We start from the raw sequence: 21057 nt of genomic DNA on the forward strand, positions 1-21057 counted from the left end.
TAACTTGCATGGACCTTAGTTGAAAGCCCTTGTTTTAGTAAACTTTTTCACTGTTGTGAATAAAAGTCATAGTTTATTTGGGGGCTCATAGTTTCAGACAGTCTACAGACAACTGACTCCATTCCTTGTGGCTTGAGGTGAGGCAGAATGTCATGGTGGAAGAGTGTGGTGAAGGGAAGCAGCTCACATTATGATCAGAAAGCAGAGAGAGAGTACATTCGCCAGATACAAAATATATTCCCCAAAGGCACACCCCTGATGCCCACCTCCTCCAGCCACACCCTACCTGCCTTCAGTTACCTCTTGATTAATCCTGATCAGGGGATCAGTTCACTGACAGGGTTAAGGCTCAAATAACCCAATCATTTCTCCTCTGAACCTTCTTGCATTGTCTCATACATGAGCTTTTGGGGGACACCTCACATCCAAACCATAACATGCCTTAAGAGTAAGATGTGGGATTTCTGTAGGAAGAAGAAATTGCACTTTGAGACAGCAGTATCAGCTCCTGATCCAGAGTTTAAAGCCGGCAAGTCTGCCCTGCAGCTTTCAGATTTGCCAGCCCCGACAACAGCTTAAGACAATTCCTTGAAATAAATCTCTATCTATCCATCTACAGCAACACACACACACACACACACACACACACACACACCACATATCTATAGCACATCTACATCTGCATCTATATCTATGTCTGTATCTATATCTACCATCTGTCTCTCTTCCTACCAGTTCTGTGTCTCTGGAGAACCCTCACTGTACAACTGGCATCTCCTGAAAAAGAATAAAGTGGAGACAATTCACAGGCCACGGAGACGTTTGCTGAATTTTCCCATCACTGTGGCTCTGTCCTCCAATCCGGATCCCATTACGCCACGCGTTGAGCCCTGCACCCTCTCTGCAACCTTCTCTGTTTCATATTTCGATCCACGAGGCCTCTCCTTCCCTTATCCCCTCTTCCTTTTGTCCCTTCTGCTGCTCTCTCTTGGAATCAAGCCAGGCCTTTCCCACAGAGGGCCCCCCTCATGATGCCTCTGGACCCCTGAGAACTGCTAGCCACCCCGGTGCAGGGATGGGGTAAAGGACAGGGGGAGCTGCCAAGTGACCAACCACACATGCACATTGGCAAGGTGAGGAAAAAAGGGCCTTCATGCCTTAGTCACTCGTCTTCACTAAACTTCCCAACTACTTATAAATCTAATTTTAAAAATGTCTGAAATGTTCACAATCCATAAGGTTATCTTCATTCCACCCTTATAAGGTAGACTGGTTAGATATTATCCCTTTTTTAGAGATGCAGAGACCAACCATTAGAGAAATTAAAAGTAATAGAGAGGTCTCACTTTAGTGATAACAAGATAAGGTTTCTGACTCCATTGCTATGGTGGCTCTTCACATAAAAATATCCTTGGTTCTATTAATTGTTTTGCAATTCATCTTACAAACATATATCAAAGACTAGGGACTCAGTGTGGGCCAAATCCAAAGTTGAGTGAGACAGAGCCCCATCCTCAAGGAGCCCCTGGTTCAAGAAGGGTGGGAGCAGTCACTGAGAGGCAAGCCTTCTCCTGCACCGTTGTTGGGAGGCGGGCAGTTGTGCAGGGACCTCCCATAGCTACGATCTTCTGCCCACCTTGCCCTCCTTCCTCATGGGACACTGTTGGCAAAACCCAGCCTGCTTCACATCTGGCCACTGTAAGTATCAGGGACTTCACTTGTCACGTCATGGCTGTCCAGGACAGTGTGGATGCAGAATGTCCAGAAGTCACAGCATTCACTGTCACTGGGGTAAAAAGGATAGCTCTGTAGGTCTCCAAGAGAGGGCTGGGCACCAGCCTTGGCAGAAAAGGAAGTCAGGTAGAAGAGGAACCTCGGACGGCTGACAAAGAAGACTTCCAAACTCCCTTGTGCATCGTGGACTCTCCCCACCCCTCCTTCTGCTGTTCTCCCCTTTCCTCCTATTAGTCTGAAACTCATTTAAAAAGATAATTAAAAACAGAGAAGATTTTTGAGAGAAATAAGGAGGGGATAAGAAGGGTTATATAAAGCAATAAAATGATTGGAAGAAGTATTTAGAAAGGTCCAAATTAGATAACAGCAATTATTTAAAAAATGAGAAAAAAATTGAAAAATTAACAAAATAGATATGAAATAGTTTAAAGTAAAATGCCACAATTAATAGGATAAAGCAAAATTAGGATTAATGTTAGTTATAAAGATAAATTGTAATTAATTATACATTTTGAAGATTAATAATTAAAAAGTAGAGATAAATAGTATTAAATTTAAAATATAATTAATTGAAGTATATTTTAGAAATGATGAGTATGCCAATAGAAAATTGGACAAAGAGCATGAATTAACATATGAAGACGTCCAAATTAAAAATGGCTGAGAAAATGTTCAATCCCAACTGGTTATAAAATGATGCAAATTAAACTCTAAACTATTGATTTTTTTTCAAATTTATCAAATTGATGATTATTTGAAAATTGGTATCTCGTGTAGTCAAGGATTCAAGAACCATTATCTCATGCCCCATAGGTGGAACTGGAAATCATGTCAGCATAGATAGGCAGGCAGACATGAGGGATTTGACAGCACACACACTTTCCCATGGCAATGTCATTGCTAGGAATCTATCCAAAGGAGATTATCATGAATACAAACAGTGAACTGCCTACAAGAATCTTCATCTCCATCATTATTAATAGTTAATGATATTTTTAAAATTAGGGGGAAAATTCTTAAATGCCAAATAGTAGGAAATTTGATAACTAGATTAGAATTCACAAAGGAATACTATATAATCATTAAAAACTCTATTGTAAAAGACTATTTGATGACACAGTTTAAAAATATCATAATATGACAAGCCAAAAAATTCAGCAGACTAAAGAATAGCGTATACTGTATGACCCCATTTATTTTGGAGAAAAATATGTGTGTATATGCTTAATATATTAACAGTAGTTATTTATGGGTAGTAGGTATTATGGGTGATTTTAATTTTGAATCCTTTGTTTATCTACATTTACTATAATGAACACATGTCATTTTTTAAAAAATATTTTTTAGTTGTAGATGGACACAGTATCTTTATTTTATTTATTTATTTTTATGTGGTGCTGAGGATCAAACCCAGTGCCTCAAGCATGCGGGGCAAGTGCTCTGCCACTGAGCCACAACCCCAGCCCCCCATGTCATTTTTAATAAACAAAAATTACTTTAAAAAGATTAAGAAAAATAGGAAAGCAGTTTAGAAATAATTCTAAATTAAGATTTAAAAATAGATAGTTTAATTTCAATATCTGAAACACAAATACATACAACAGGAAAAGATTGGAAATATAATTAACAATGTATTTTAAATCAAAAAGAATAAAATGAACACTGCCAGAATAACATAAAATCACTATTTATTGAGTTTTTAGTGAATGCCAGATGCTATGCTATCTTTGCTAGGTGCTTCAAACATATTACCTTAAATTTGCTGGGCGTGGTGGAGCACCCCTGTAATCCCAGTGACTCTGGAGGCTAAGGCAGGAAGAAGGAAAGTTAAGGACAGCTTTGGCAACTTAGCCAGACCCTGTATCAAAATAAAAAATAAAAGGGACTAGGAATGTAGCTCTTGATAAAAGCTCCCCTGAGTTCAATTCTGAGTGTGTGTGTGTGTGTGTGTGTGTGTGTGTGTACCTGTAATAGATACTCCTTTATTTAAATAATCTATAGACAGGGAGAAAAAGGCAGAAACATGTTTAAAGGGCATTTTAGTCCTTACGGCAGCCTCTACATTGGACATCTATTCCTTTGAGAAATCCCTTTTTCACAGCTGAGCATCACAGGAAAATAACTCCTCTGCTGTTTTCCAGGTGTCAAGAAGCAGTACAATTCAAGTGGTTCCTTAGGCTCCAACTCATTTCTATATAGATTCTGTGTCTGTTCAGGACCCTAGGGGAGCCCTTGTCTAGCCCGTGACCCAGTCCCACATCCTAGGCTAGTAAACAAACAGACCATGCAGCCTGGCCTTATGTAAGGACAACATTGTGCCACCCTAATGTCAGGGAAATGTGGGTGACTTGGTACACAGCCGGGGCCATTAATCAGTCAGTGTGCTGTATGCAGCAACTCACAGAAAACAAAACTCAGGTTTGTTTGCTTATATAATTTAAAATTCCAGGAAGAAACAGGACTTCAGGAAGGGTTTAATTCAGAGCCAAGTGACAGGGCCAGGTGGTCTGTTTCCCCTCCAGGTCTTTGTTCTGTTATCTCTAGTTAGCTCCCTCCTTCCTGCCTCCCTCCCATCCTCCCCTGCCCTGTCTCCCTCTCAGTACTGGGGATTAAACCCAGTGGTGCTCTACCACTGAACTATATCCTCGGCCATTTTTCACTTTTTACTTTGAAACAGGGTCTAACCGAATGACCAATGCTGGCCTCAAATTGCAATCCTTATGACTCAGCCTCTCCAGTCACTGGGATTGCAGGCATGCACCACCACCATCAGCACTGACTCCATTTTCAAGCAAGATTTTGGGGGTTCAAAAAGATACATCCCAGACTATATTATCCTTCCCGTGCCATGAGAGATATTCTAGTAGCTTCCTTATAAGAAGGATATTTTCCTCTCCTAGAAGCACCTAGAGATCTGATGATACATTTAAGCCCTAGACCTCATCTCCACCCCTTGCTGGAGTCGAGGGTGGAGGCAATCTCATTTAAAACCTGATAGTGAGAAAGGAAGAGTAAATTTGTCCATGGGAAATTAGAATATTAATGATGAGAGAGGATAGAAATGGACCTGGGAGAAGAACCAACAGCTATCCATTCCAGCAATCCCTCCATCTTAGGAAGACGGGGAGGACTTCATCCAGGGGCCACATTTGAGACGGAGCTTCGAGGAGACTCATCAGCTGAAGACCAGAAGGAAATACTTTCTAGATGGAGGTGCCAGCAGGCTGAACGATTGAGAGGTATGAAAGATACTGTGCTGCTGGAAATGGGGGAGAGGTTAGTGAGACGGTGATTCCAGGTACATGGGGAGGGAGGTTGGCTGGGATTGGATCTTCCTGGTTAGTACCCAAGGAACAAAGTGTAGGTCCATTTGCATTTTGATGTACAGTCATCTCTTGGCCTCCTCTTGGGATTGGTTCCAGGACACCTGCAGATATCAAAAGCCACAGAAACTCGGCTACTTTATATAATTGTCATAGTATTTGCATACAGCCTACACAATCCTCCGGATACTTTAAATCATCTCCAGATCACTTAAAATATCTAATACAATTTAAATACTATGTGAATATTTGTTATACAACATTGTTTAAGGAATAAAGATAAGGAAAAAAAAACTGTGCAGTTTCAATATAGACACCATCTTTTTTTCCAAATATTTTCAGTATTCATGGATGGGGTCTTTGCAGACAGAGAGGTCTGGCTGCACTTACTTGTGGATATGTGGTCCTAGAATCCTGGATTCCTTACACCAACCCAAGTGGATTGCCCTTAAATCCATTTTAACAACATATTATTTGATAACCAGCTTAAAGAAAAAATTAAAAAAGGACTGTCTTTTATTATCCCTGATTTGTGAGGGTTGCCTTCCATTAGGTGGAACTATTCCTACCATGGTCAATTTCAAGCTGCCAAGATGATATCTCTGAATGCAGAGTTGGATGTCACTGGACATGGGATGGGTGGTCTCACTAATCAGTGAGAGCTGGCTCCAGTTTGTCTCTGCTTTTAATTCCTCTGTGACATTTCCCTTAATCTGGAATGGATTTGGAGACATCTATCCCACTGCTTCTTCTTTTTTTCCATTTTCTGATTTGCTCAGCTTAATAGATGAATGGCTACGATAGTTCTGGACTACTAATTAAGGAATATCCTGGATCCTAGTTTTCCAGTAGAGGATTCACTCATCTCCTAAGACATGTTCTACCAAGCAAATCTCTTTCCCATTCTTTTCTCCTTAGTTGCCTCTTTCTCTTAAAAAAATTTTAATTGAGGTATTACTTACATCTTACAGGCATGCGCACAAAAGTATACTCACAGCTCAGTGAATTTTTCTGGATATGCACACCTATGCAAAACTATACAGTTCACGATTAGCTCATTTCTTTTTTAAAATTTTATTTATTTATTTTGTTCTGATCAGTTATACATGACAGCAGAAGGCTCTTTGATTCATTGTACACAAATAAGCACAATTTTTCACTTTTCTGGTTGTACACAAAGTAGGGTCATACCATTTGTGCAATCATACTTGTACCTAGGGTAATGATGTCTGTCTCATTCCACCGTCTTTCCTATCCACAAGCCCCTTCCCCTCATTTTCCTCCCCTTTGTCCAATCCAAAGTTCCTCCACTCATCCCATGCCCCCATTATAGATTATCATCCACTTTTCAGAGAAAACATTTGGCCTTCGTTTTTTTGGGGATTGGCTTACTTCGCTTAGCATGATGTTCTCCAACTCCATCCATTTGCCTGAAAATGCCATAATTTTATATCTTTTATAACTGAGTAACATTCTATTGTGTAACACTTATCACAGTTTCTTTATCCATTCATCTATTGAAGGGCATCTAGGTTGCTTCCACAGTTTAGCTATTGTGAATTGATTTGCTATGAACATTGATGTGCTGTGTCCCTGTAGTATGCTGATCTTAAGTCCTTTGGGTATAGACCAAGGAGTGGGATAGCTGGGTTAAATGGTGGTTCCACTCCAAGTTTTCTAAGGAATCTCCATACTGCTTTCCAGATTGGTTGCCCCAATTTGCAGTCCCACCAGCATTGTATGAGTGTGCCTTTTCCCCACATTTATTATTGTCTGTTTTCTTAATAATGTCATTCTGACTGGAGTGAGATAAAATTTTAGAGTAGTTTTGATTTGCATTTCTCTGCTTACTAGAGATGTAGAACATTTTTTCATATGTTTGTTGATTGATTGTATATCTTCATCTGAGAAGCATCTGTTCGGTTCCTTAACCCATTTATTGATTAGGTTGTTTGTTTGTTTGTTTGTTTTGGTGCTAAGCTTTTTGAGTTCTTTATATATCCTGGATGTGTGTGTGGTAAAAATTTGCTCCCATACTGGAGGTGCTCTCTTCGCCTCATTGATAGTTTCTTTTTCTGAGAAGAAACTTTTTAATTTGAATCCATCCCATTCATTGATTCTTCATTTTACTTCTTGTGCTTTAGGAGTCTTGTTAAGAAAGTAGGGGCCTAATCTGACATGATGAAGATTTGGGCCTACTTTTTCTTCTGTTATCACAGGGTCTCTTGTGTAATTCCTAGTTACTTGATCCACGTTGAATTGAGTTTTGTGGATGGTGAGAGATGGGGGTTTAATTTCATTTTGCTACATATGGATTTTCAGTTTTCCCAGCACCATTTGTTAAAGAGGCTATCTTTTCTCCAATGTGTTGTTTGGGCACCTTTGACTAGTAGGAGATAACTGTATTTATGTGGGTTTGTCTCTGTGTCTTCTATTCTGTACCATTGGTTTACCAGTCTGTTTTGGTGCCAATACCATGCCATTTTTGTGACAATGGCTCTGTAGTATAGTTTAAGGTCTGGTATTGTGATGCCTCCTGCTTCACTCTTCTTGCTAAGGATTGCTTTGGGATTTTCTAACAGACCAAGACTCCATTGTACCTGCTTCAGGTCAACTTCGCTCAGGAATGTAACTACTCTGAAGTCTCTTACATAAGTTAGTTTAGGTGTTCTTTTTTGAAGTACTGGGGATTGAACCCAGGCCCTTGTGCATGCTAGGCAAAGCTCAACCACTGGGGTTACCCCCGGCCCTTGTGTATGCTGGGGGCTGAGGGCAAGGGCTCAACCCCTGAGCTATACATCAGCCCTTGCTCTGTTCTGGAACACCATGTAAATGGCCTCCTGCAGTCTGTATTCTTTTGCTCAACATTATGCCTATGATACTTAGCTCTGTTGTTACAGTGTAACAATATTTTATTCTTTTTTGTTGTAGTATAGCATTCCATTGTCTTCATATACCATGATTTATTTATCCGTTCTAAAGTTGAGAGAACATTTGGGTGATTTCCTGCTTGGGGCTTTTGTGAATAGAGTCATAATAAATATTCCTGCATGTGTCTTTTGGTTGACATAAGCACTCATCTCTGTTATGGGTATCCCCAGAAATGGAATTGCCATGTTATTAGTTTATACATGATTAGCTTATGAATTGTACAAAGACTGTAGTACTCCTATGGGAAGGTGACTGATTTATGCCAGGCCCAGGTACCTCTGCACCCAAGGCCTGCACCACCACCTCACAGCTCTGTGCTGTTACTCACCATCTCTACTTAATAACCATGCTTATCTTGGTTCCAGTGGCTGCTTCAGTGTCCTTTATCTGGCATCAGAGTGCCATGAGAGAAGAGCATGAGGTGGTGACAAAGCACTAAACTGAATGGCTGGAGATTTGGAATCCTGCCAGATTCTGATGTAATTAGGCTGTGTGGCCTTGGGCAACTCAGATAGCCTCTCTGGTGTCTCAGCTCCTCCATATTGGAAAAGAAAGAGGAAATTAGATGGCTGACAAAGTCATTTCCAATTGAAATCCCTTGACTCCAAATACAAGAAAACACTGTCCTGTGTCTTGTTCCAGCGGAGAGTTGGAATGCACTTGGCTTTGGAACATGTGAGTAAAAACAGTTTCCCTGGAGCCACAATGCGTCCACTTTGGGGGCTCCCCCTCCCTAAACTGGGACTTAAGTGGATTCAAACAAGGCAGCACACTTGGGTGAAGACCAGTTGTGTACAGTGTGTACTTGGGGACATTTCTACACTATTAGCATCAGTAAACAGGCATTTCTCTGCCTGTCCAACATCCTAGCAGAAGTGCTTATATAACCTTGATGCATTTCAAGCATCTGTTATTTGGAAAGTAAAGAGGCTAACAACCTGTGTTTCAGAAATCTCTCAAGTTCCATGACAGGTAGATATTGTTAAAGGGTTAGGAGAATGTCCCTGTACTTTGAAGTAAAAATGGCTTGAAAATTCATCAAGGCCAGAGGAGCCATTTGGGAGAGATGACAGATGGGATGTTTGTGCTTGTTTAAGGAACAGAGATGAGAAATGAGTCTCTTCTGACTTGTGCTCTGCTCGTCAGAGATGATCACTCTAAATCCAACACAAAGGAAATCAAAGGGCCTTGAGACCTATACAGATTTGAGCTTGGATGAGACGGGGCTGGATTGGGTTTGCCTGTCACCCTCTGGGCACACCTCACACTCATCCCTCCTTCCATGTCCTCACGCCAGACTCAATATTTCAGCCACTGAATTTTAATGAAGATACAATGAGGAGAAAAGAAATGAGATGTCAGAGAAAACACATAAAAGCAAAAAAAAATTAAATAAATAAAATAAAATAACTGAATAATGTCCAGGAAATGACAGAAAGTGGCCTTTGGAAAACCTGCTCTAAATTTGGTGAGGCTTTCTAAAATAAACTTTATACCAGAGGTACCAGGAAATCTTTGTGCATTGCTATGTTATGATGCTGTATAAAATTTATTTTTTCTATAAAGTGTTAAGTGAGATTCATTAAGGTCCTCAGAACTCATTCTACTACATGTTAGGGCATAGCATATAAAATTTACCACAAACAAGAAATTACTAGCAAAGGTACTGTTAAGTGGAAGTCAAAGACTGAGGGAGAGTGCTCTGAAATGTAGGGACCTCTGCCTCATGATTTTCCTGGATGCATGGACAGTGCAATGATTAGTTCTTGAAAGACCACAGGGAGATTTTGTGATTCATGCTATTACTGTTTATTTTGTTGTATGCTGCAAGATACATCTTTATACTGCACTTGCAAATGCCTTCTAATTATTGCTGACTTGTTTTATGCTATTTTGAGTTTTTAATCTCTTCAAGTGTGCTGCTCAAAATTCTTGTATTCAAAACATGTCACAGAAGCACATGTGCATGCATACGTATGCACAAAGGCACACAGTGAGAACTACTATTTTAGGGCTTCGTTGTTTTTTATGGGATTCGATATACCATAATTGAGGGGAAAAGTTTTAGAGCTGATGTTCTGTTATGACTTGTCAAACACATCTTAGTCCATATTTTCAGAATGTGCTTCTATTGATTGCACTCCATATCAAGCCCTTTCCAGTGATTCCCATTGGTCTGCTATAACTATGGCAACTCTATGGCCTACATTTTCTAGGATGATCCTGATTTCAAGGACTGATTTAATTATCTCTATAAGTACACAAATAATAGAGCAATTGCTCCAGTTTTTAGCTCAGAAAATATGATTGTAATATCTGTATTCTATTTCAGCATAGGTCATAGAGTACAAGTGCTCTGACATGCAGTTGAAATGCTACTCAGAAGAGCTGGGGAGAGGGCTCTTGTGTGTGATGAACAGCACCATAATTAGGCTTTCTGGCTGGGGACCAGAAACAGGTCTCTCTCTTCCCTGATAACTCATGTACATTTTTGTTTCTGCTTTTACCGCTCCTTTCCATCTATCTCTTCCTTCACTGCCACCTAGTATGCCAGGGACAGTCCAGTGATATGTGAAGGAGTAGCTGAAGAGGGGATTTTGCCTTTAGCAGGTTTTGTTTAAACTTGGCATTTAAAAATCAGAGTACATAGTACAAACCTTCCCACCTGAGACCTCTAATTCTGTTTGAGTGATTTGAAAGTATAGGTGATTTTTCTCAGGTGAGGGTAATAATTAGAGATGATTGGAAGTCTTCTTCCCTCCCCTCCTTCTTCCCCCTTTACTTCCTTCCCTCTCTCCTTCTTCTCTTTCTCTCCTTGGTTCCTTTGGAAAATATTGATATATGCTGTCTTCCATCCGAAAATATATATTTATATATTGACTTATATATTTGGTTGAAAGAACACATTTAATATTCTAAGAAGGTAAATATAGTCAAGATAACAAGTGATCCCTTTATCTAGAAAACACTTTTCTCTCCAAGAAACCTTTGAGCACTATTGAGCATCCTTGTATGTAGAACCTCCAATGCGAGCCATGTATTGGAGGAATAAGTGACATGTGTTTGTGGAAGGGGAGATACCAAAGAAATGAAAGATAATCCCTGGGAATTTTAGTTACTTGTATAGAAAAGATTTAAACATATTATATAATTTAAAAACAAGTGCAAAGTAGCATGTAGTCTCAAAACTGCAAAAGAACAAAATAATCTAGGTGCATATATGTTGAAAAGAACAAAATAATGAGATGTAATAAAAACTCTTCTATTGGCCACAAATATAGAAATGAAAAAGACAAAACAACATAAAGGTCTAATAATAACAGATCAGCACATAATTGAAGCTCAAAAATGTTAATGCATTGTTGAGTAACATAAGAGAATGCCTTGGTATGTCATGGCTCTAATGTTGAAAGGGACCAACTGAAAATAGTACCATCACTCACCTAACATTTTCCTTCCCTTCCTTTTCTTTCCCTTTTTTTGTGATCTGGGGATTGAATCTGAGGCCTTGCACATGATGCTACCAAGATATGCCCCCCGCCCCCCCCACCCATTCACCTAATTTCTAGAGAATACATCTGCCTCTGTAAGTCTAAGGTGATATGGCTAAATGTACATGTAGCAGAATGTTTAGAAAAAAAAGTTAAATCTGTACAAAAATGACCTAAATATTAATTTGGTCTTGTAGAGGTGACATATGAAACTAGAAACTTTCCAAATAAATCATCTCAGCTTGGTGTGATGTAGTTTTAGTCCCTCCACTAATTTATGCCATCATTGGCAAGCACTTAACTTTTCTCTGCTTAACCACATTATGGCCCACCTTTTGTGACTGAAGTGAAAGAAGACACCCATGTTGAAAGTGAATGCTCTACTTGTTTGGTGCAAAATTTCCCCCCGTTTTTAAAATTTCTATGCAGATTTGAAAATCAGCATTAAAAATTGTACTTTATAGAAAGAAATAAAACAAGTATTTTATGTAGTTCACGAGATAGGTACATTGGCCAATTTTTTTTTTTTCTTTTAATGGCTAAGACTAAAATATTCTAAATTTTGTGTCGGGGATTAGATGTAGTATTTAAGAACAGCTCCATTAGGGGAGTGCATCGCTCATCCAACTTCAAATTTCTTAAAGAGAGAGATTGTGTCTTTGAACTCACCAACTTCAGTTTCTAGATAATGTCTTTAAATCTCCATTGCTGGATGAGCGAACTTCTTGAAAGTTGACGAGTGACAAGGCTTTAGAGCCGCCAAGACTACAACTCCCAGAATGCCGTGCTTCCCTGTCACTCTCGAGACCAAGGCGAGTTCGCCCCAGCACCCATCGCTTCAACTCGAGACTACAATTCCCAATACACTCAGGGGCTTAGGAAACCTTGTCAAATACCACCTGTTGCCATAGCATCCGGGTCCGTGCCAACCAATCATGGCTCTCCCGCTGAGTAGAGGCGGGCCTTTCGGATCTCCGACCAACACTAGGGGGTTTTGCTATGGCGCGTGACCGGAGGAGGCGGGAGCTCGGGACCGGCGCCTTCTCCTTGCTTTTTGGGGTCGTGGCCTTGCTCCTGCCGGGCAAGGGAAGTGTCCCGGCTCCTCCACCCGCGTGAGTGCGCGGGGGCCCTGAAGGACTCGTGGGTCCGCGCTAGAACTGCGGGGACAGAAGCAGGAGCCATGGGTGGGACCGCCAGCACTCGCCGGGTCACCTTCGAGGCGGACGAGAATGAGAACATCACCGTGGTGAAGGGCATCCGGGTGAGTTTAGTGGGCGGGCGGAGGGCCAGCACTCCGACTGGGACCCCAGCGCCCCGAGGTCCCCGGGACCCGCTCCGCTGGGTGTCTCCCTGTCCCGCCCCCGTGTTTGTCCCACCCGAAGCCTGGCTCTCTGGGGAGAAGCCCGTAGTTTCCAGACTCGGGACGTTCATTCAGAGAGAGTTCCTGGTTGCGTGCCAAGTGCCAGGCACTGTGCGGGGCCGGGTGGGGCATGCCGGGTTGAACGGGACCCTCCAGGGCTCACCGCCTGGCCTTACCTGCACTGCTCACTAGTTGCAGGACTTTGGCACTCACCGCGCCTGCCGTGGGACGGGTCGTGTCTTACTGCTCCTGTATTCAGGACCCGAGCCCTGCTTTCCCACGCCTACATCATCTCTCAGGGTGAATTGGCGTTTTAAGGATCACTTTAATTTGCTTTCTGTCATTTAATGTTTTCCTTCTGATGCCACCCCTTTCCCCATCACAGACACACGCGCACACACACACACACACACGCACCCCTCCCCCTTTCTCGCCTGCCTCTGTGACTTCTGACTCCTCCCTCCTTCACTTTCATCTGATATCTGGTTTTTCCCAGGAGCCTTCTCTGTGGCCTGCTGTGCCTACGTTTTTGGACTAGTCCCAGTTACTACAGGCCTACTGTCTGCCAGCCTGATGGGGGCTGAGATAGGTTGGAAATTCTCCAGGCCAGTATAAGTTAATAGAGTCAGCTCTGACCGAGACATTGTAAGGGAATTTTTTTATGCCCTCTGCATGTACCTGATACGTAAACTGAAAACTTGATTTTTCTCTAGGGTGTCAGTATACCAGCACTAACTTCATTAACACACTCTCCGCTGCACCTGAATTTGGAGCTTCACATTTTTGGAAGTATGATGCCTGAACGTAGTAAATAAAGCACTTTTGACTTCAGGAAAGTTTTATGATACTTTATATTTTTTCTTTCTCTGTTATTACACAGCCAGCTTTACTAAATTAAATGTGTGAATTCCTTTTAGCATTTGTTATTAGGAAATAAAACTTTTTATATATTGAAAGTGTTTAAAAACTTTTTCCTTTGCTACTGTTAACCTTGAAAAGAGTTTATTAAAGTTTTCTTTTAGAAACTCAGACTGTTGAACTGTTTTTGGTCTTTGACCAGCATTGCTTTCTATAAAATATTAATGAATGGTAGTACTACATTTTGTTAAAAAAAAAAAATTCAAGGCTGCATTCTTTGCAGTATTGTGGTTGGTACTCTTTGGAGTAAAATAAACATTGCTGTAAACTCTTGAGTTTTATGGAGAGATTTTTAAAATCTTAAGTCTTGACTATTCCACACTGGAGGGTGAAAATGGCTTAAAAGAAAAAGCAAAATAAGTTCTGGGTGTGAAGATTGTAGAAAAATGCAAAAATCCATATTTTCATGCTGTAGTACAGACACAACGGTGACAACAAACTAAATTGAAAGAGAATTTGGTCATAGCAGAGATTCATGTCAAATATTAGATAAGGTTGAATAGAATAAGCATGACAATAGGGATATGTATGGATTCAAAAGGTAAGGTTGTTTATAAAACCTTTTTAAAGAACATTAAAAAAAAAAAAGAAACTATGTCCTTTGGCCCCACCATTTGATAGAAGCTTTCTTTTTTTTTTTCTTTCTCATATAATACATTTTATCTATGTTATAATTTAAAAAGAAACTTTGTCCTTTGGCCCCACATCTTGACAGAAGCTTTCTTTGTTTTTTCTCTCTCTATAATACATTTTATCTATGTTATCATAATTCAAGTACACTCTATGCTCATTTTTGACTTCTTTACTTTTCTTCAGAATGTACCCTTCACCTGGAATGCCCTTGCACTGTTCTCCATTGCTTCAAATCCTTCTTTTTCAAGGATGATTTGCAATCTCTTTGTGCTTCAATTTTCTCATCAGCAAAATGATAGCTGAGTACAGATCTATGATTTCAGTTTTGAAATGTGGTGAGCCTAGTGGCAGTGTAAGTTCTTGCAGCCATACTTAGCCTGTTACAGTTTCCTCCAAAAGTGTCATGTTGTTAACTGCTGAGTACTCAGAGGTCATTCTGATTTCTTTGAGGTCATGGTCAAAAGAATATCAACTAGGAATTAGACTGACCTCGTTTTAAATCTTACATGTTAGTTTGTGGTCTTGGACAAGTCACTTCTCGGAGAATATACCCTTATTTTTAAAGGGGGAGTACCATCACTTCCTTTGATTGGTTAGGGTAATAACCTGAGGTAAGGTCTGTGAAGCATCTTAAGATTCCTGTCACATGGAAAAAGAAAAAAGTCTAAGATTCTTTGAAAGCACTGTGTAGTGTAGAAAAAGCATGTGCTTTGAAACCAAAAAGACCTGGGTTTGGATCCTAGCTCTGCTTTGGTAGCTATGTATCCCTGGACAAGTCACTTTTAATTATGTTTCTTTCTTCAGTTTGTCTGGATTATAGAGCCTACTAGTGAGAATTTGACATGTGGATGCATTTAGCGCAGTGCCTAGTGTCAAACAGTGTTTGCTGAATAGTAGTCGTTACTAGAACTGTTTTAAGAGGACAGATGCATAAACTTACATGACCCTAAAGTAGGTAAAAATAAGACCATGTTGTGCTCCCACTGCTGAACCTAATGGCAGGAGGACTGGATATTGGGAGTTCAGTGTGATTTGTGTTTTGATACTTTGTAGATTTATTTTAGTTGATCCTTACATTTTTCTTGGCTTAAAACAGCCATATTGTTTCCTTCCGAGTCGTGGGGAACAGCACTATGGGTATGTAAGCAAGGCATTGTCTTTAGCTCAGTTGGTTACAACATGGCACTAAAGAAAACTTTACCACTTTGATTAATTTTCTAATGTTTAAGTCATTGATTATGGAAAATGTAAGTACATGTTCTGTAGCATCAGTCACTGCTGGAAAACCAATTCTGTTCCACTGATTAGGATAGTAATTTCATCTTCACTTACTGCATTAAGAATAACATTTAGTAAGCAATGTAAAACTTTTTGTAACTAAGCCAAGTTTATTGATAGATAATGTTTTTTCATATTTTTCTTGCTGAGGTCCCAAACAACTAGCAATTAAAGAACCTATTTACAATTTTAAGTTTAAAATTTCTTCTCACCTAGCAGGTGTTTTCATCATAAGGTCTGTTTATTTTCTTTATCCTTAGCAATTGTTAGCTTTTTTCCCCTTCTATAAATAACCAATATTCTGATACTTGATTCCAGTTTTGAGTCTGAAACTATTCATATGGGTTTGATGAAGGGACCCCCTCTTGCTTTGCCCTCCTCTCCAAGTCCAAAATAAGCTACTAGTGATAGAAATACCAAGCATTTTTATTACTCATATTACATGTGCTTAATAGGATTTTTGTGACCACCTGCTGTGCCTGCTTGGAAAGTATGCTTATGACCCAGTCTTTCACAGGTTTATCTGAAACATCAAAGCTGTGAGTGAACTCTTCTAGAGCAAATGTCAACTTCAATGAGTATCACTTTCAAAGTAAGACTTATCATGGTTTCCAGGCATAAATGAATCTCTGCAGCTGGCATTGAAGTTCAAGCTAAAATTCACAGGAGCAAGTTATGGCAATATGGATACTTACAAGGAGTACATCTTTTGCTTTGGGAGATATTGATAGTTGAGAGCCCCTAAATGAAGAGATTCCTTAATGGGGTGTCATACAGGCTGAATGACAAATTCATTCTGTCAGCCTTTGGGATTGTTGAGAATGTTGCACGAATAATTCAGTTAACTAATAGATGAATGGTCCCTTTAACTGTGGATTCTGTGACTCTTGTGCATAGTACCTTCTTAATCTTTCTAGGATTTAATAAAGACAGAAGTTCATGGTGTCTTCTAATGGCAAATGCAAAAAAGATACAGGTGACAAACTTATAAAGCCAAGAATTATGTATTTTATAGGTATCTGTGGGTATGGTATTCACAACTGTGCCCTATGCCCTTGAAAGTTTGGGAGTGATTTCTGTCAAATGATAATAGCAGTTTTTGGAGACTATGTCTTAAAGTAGTTGAAAAGCGTACTAAGTCTCACAAAAAATGACCTGTGCTCTGTGGAAGACCAAGAGAGAAAAATGGGTCTGAGTTCATTCGTCACTTTGATGACACATCTGGAAGAAAATAAAAACTATCATGGGGGTGAGGGTCTGGTTTGGTTCTGTCTGTCGTGGTTCCTGACTTGGGCTTTCAGAGAAGGACAATATAAGAGGAGTTCTCGCTTCCTTTTACTCTGTTCCTTGGGAGCAGAATACTTTATTTTTGCTGCTCTAACCAAGTCTCCAGTCTGAGAAAATACTGGATTTTTTAATTGGTGGGTGGTATGTTTGTGCTAATTTTTGGATAAGACCAAACAAGGTGGGTGGGAAAACTAGAAGATGACACACATCCTCCCTCTGGAGTGCGCTGGTGCGGTGAGTAATACCCATTTCAACTTGGCTTAAAATTGGTTTTAGGAGCCATGGAGAGCAGGTTGGATAGGCAAGGTCAGTTGGTTGAATGTCAGCAGGCCTGCTCTCTTGATTGCCCCATATATTAGAAGCATAGTTCTTAACTTCTTTTAGTTAATAGACCACTGTATATCTACCTGTGATCAATGAACTCTGCCCAGAACAGTGCAGTAAGCAGACAATTTTGCATACAATTGAGGAATTAGTCCATGGACCCAGTTGTAGTCCATAGACTTCTGGGTATATTCTTAGCATCAATATATTGTGTGGGTGTTATTTCACTACACTTTGATATAAATAATTTCCATAAATTGTACTTGATATTTGCCTTAGAAATTCCAGATATGAGTGGAAAGCAGGTATAATATAAGTATAGATCAATAAATAGGAAAAACCTTTTCTAAAAGGCATGCCTTGTTTATGAAAGCTGCATTTCCTGGAGAAGTTGCTTCTTGCAGAGGTTGCCTATCTAGCTCTTGCAGAAGCTTGTGCTGTACCGTTGAGTCCCCATCCCAGCTTTGGGTCAGTTTTTGTCACACATCAGAGTTATTCTACAACTGCAGATTTTGTGTGTAACCCTGGCCAGCATTTCTAAATCTTGGCAGCTGCCTAACAAGTGAATGTCCCTGTTCTGAGAGGAGATCAGGTGAGTGTACAGGTCTGAACTTACTACTGCAACTTGGAAGGTCAGCTCAGAGAGCATGAACTCTAAATGCAAACGATAACAAAGCAAGACTGTTGCCTTGGATCAGCAGAGACAGGACAGTCTGAGGACAGGCTAATAGTGCTTGAAGTCACAGAGTTGGAATTGTAGATGGTTATGGGTGCTACTCTGAAGGGCCCAAGAATGTAGTCTGGAATGAGTGTAAGAACAAATGGTTGACTTTCAACAAGGCAAACCTATATGATATGTTTATCAACCCTGCAATGTGTTTATCATCTGTTCCTGTGGGTGATGTGCTTATTAATTCATTGGACTACATATGACCAAAGACTGCATTGAGAAATATTTTGAATCATGTTAGAGTTTGACATTAAGTGGTAGAATTTGAAGCATCAAACCCACAAAAGGAGATGGACAGTTAGTAAGAAACAATTATTGATTAGGTTGAAAGAGACATTCCTCTCTTACTACCCAAAGAGCACAGATATAGGTAAAGGAGTACTTTATATATGCATACCAGCATGGAGCTGTGGCCCTAATATTTGTGCCCCATGTAGAGAAGTATAGGCTCAGGCCATTGGTGAGAATCAACCAAGAAGAAGTAAAAATCAGTGTCCTCCTGGCTGGAGCTGTATGAGCAGTAGATTTACCAAATACCTTGTAGCCAATTATAGTTAATACTGCATAAACTATAATCTTCTCTGTAACCCCCAGAAGCAAATTCACTTTTTAAATGAGGGAAGTGAGATTCATTGAAGAGACTTCCCTAGGGTTACAGAGCTAGTAAGTGGCCATGATTTTTCATCTATTCTGGGCCAGCTTTCTAAAAAAAAAAAAAAACAATCTATCTGAAAGGACGATATTTTTGAAACTACTTTGGAGATTGGAAGGACTTATCATGGTGGCCAGAGATGGTAGCAAGGTATGAATTTTTATGAGAAGTAAGATGTAATAGTTAGAAGGTATCTGTCTCCCATATGGACAAAGGTAAGGTTTATAGCTAATACTTGATTTTCCATTTTCTGATTAAGTAGAATATATTTTTAATGAAGTTCTTTGATTTTGCCCTGAAGTATATAAATATAATTAATATATAAGTTTATTATATATAAATGTAATTTATACATATTTAATATAATAAATATAAATTTGTTATAAATAAACAAAATTATATAATCACACATAAGAATTATATATAAGCTAAATTAGCTTTATGTGTCCCTTTATACAAATTATACTGGGTATGTAACAGTATGTTATACAATATAATACATAGTATATACACTGTAATATAGTGTTATATGTAACACATTGTAACAATGGTACATTATATATACTAAGTAGTATATACAATTGAAACCAGCTATTTGTATATTATCTATCACTACATATATATCACTTGGAATAGCTTTAAGATTCTAAAACGAAGGGTCACTTTATCTCTTTAAGAGGAAGTGATGTATTTTTATTATATGTGAGGGGTTGAAGGATGTTTCTTACTAGAGAGAGCATAGAACTACAGATTGGGGGTTGCCACTTCTGGTAACCCCTTGGTGCTGCCAGTAACTGCATATTACTTAGGATCTTCTTTTTTTTTAATTTGACCATTGAGGGATTTGATTCAGTCTTACTAAAGTTTTTCCTAAGCTGTATCTCAACTTTGCAGATGAGTTTTAGCAAATATTCTTGGTGATTACTGTCATTGAGAAAAGGCACAGCAGGCCGTGGCATCTTCAGGTAGAAAGCCCCTTGACACCCTGCTTTTTTGCTCAACACTTGTCTTTCATAGAGAAAGTGATCATGGGTTTTTCCTTTGAGGAACACGGCTTACGAGCTGTACTCTTTCTCTTTGCCATCTCCTCCATTCTGGTTTGGGCTCTGAGATACGAGTATCTGCTCAGACATAGACTGTTTTGTTCACATACCACAGGGCTTTAAGTAGTGCCTGGGGTAGTGAACACTGGCTGAATGAATAACTCATTAATACATAGTACCTCACCATCTTATTGAAAGGCAGACAGGGAAGTATGGAAGGGCTCATTCTTATATCATTGGGGTGCTGTATTAAAGGGTTGTGTGAGGTATAGTGGGCACAATGAAGGATAGCTTTGGTGGGAATAGAATGGGGGACTGGTTAGGTCAGTGAGAACTTTCAGATGTATGAAAAGATGGATCTTGAAAGTTGGCTCCTAAGGCCTCAGGAGAGCAGGCACTGATGGCAAAGAAAGGGCAACAAAGTGAGGTGTCGGAGTGGAACAGGTGTGAAGTGTTCAGGGACAAACTGGAGGTTGAGGTTGGGGAGAGAGGCCATCACCAAATGATGAAAAGAATTTGGAGCTGGTCATGGTGGTGCATGCTTGTGATCCCAGCTACTTAGGTGGCCGAGGAAGGAGTTCCAGGCCTGTCTGGGCAACTCAGCAAGGTGCTGAGCTGTAAAGTGAAAGGGCTGAGGATGTAGGTCAGTGATAGAGAATTTGGTTTGATCCCAAGGACTGCCAAAACTAAACCAAACCAAGGCAAGACAAAAACCTCAAAACAACAACAACAACGACAACAGCAACAACAAACCCTGAAGAATTTGGACTTTCTTGTCAGCAGAAGGTAGGTATTGAAGAGTGCAGCAGGGAGTTGTCATTATCACATTTGCATTTTGGGAGATTATTGATGGTGCCATAAATTAGGGCAGGAGAAGAGATGGTGAGTTGTTTAAACATTTAGGGGTTGAGAGAGTCCGGGCTAGGAAAGTGAAGGAGAATGAAATTAAGTAAAGTCCTGGGGGCTGATTTAGAAACTGGATAGAGGTGGTGTCACAAATGAGGTAAGCAACCTGTGAGGAAAGAGTATTTTTGTCAAACGTAAGTTCAGTTTGGACGCGTTGGTTGTGAGGTGCCTCTGGTACGTCCAAGGGAAGGTGTCAGTTAATTCAACACGTAGGCCTGGCTTTTGGGATACTGGTCTTGAACTGGAGATAAGGGTTAAGAATTCATTAATTTGTCATCAGCAGTTAAAAATCAAGGGATTGGGTGAGAGCACCAAGAGCTCCTGGAATGAAAAGAGAATAAAGACAAAGAATAAAATGTGGCCTTGAGCACTTAAAGGTATGTGGCTGAGGGGAAGACCAGGAAAGAAAGGAGACCCGCCAGAGTCCTTGGAGAACCAGCAGAGTGG

General features: G+C 39.9%; 1 protein-coding gene across 1 annotated transcript in view; it reads left to right on the top strand.

The window, feature by feature from the left end:
* The first annotated feature begins 12493 nt into the window (after window positions 1–12493).
* Window positions 12494–21057, top strand: part of Chchd3 (coiled-coil-helix-coiled-coil-helix domain containing 3) — a 273743-nt gene continuing 265179 nt past the window's right edge. Inside the window, exon 1 of the mRNA XM_076833112.2 lies at window positions 12494–12740. Within this exon, the coding sequence (XP_076689227.1) occupies window positions 12660–12740 (81 nt within the window). The 5' untranslated portion in view covers window positions 12494–12659. The remainder of the gene's footprint in view (window positions 12741–21057) is intronic.

Source organism: Callospermophilus lateralis, chromosome 1 (genome assembly GCF_048772815.1).
Source record: "Callospermophilus lateralis isolate mCalLat2 chromosome 1, mCalLat2.hap1, whole genome shotgun sequence".
In the NCBI taxonomy this organism is placed as follows: Eukaryota; Metazoa; Chordata; class Mammalia; order Rodentia; family Sciuridae; genus Callospermophilus; species Callospermophilus lateralis.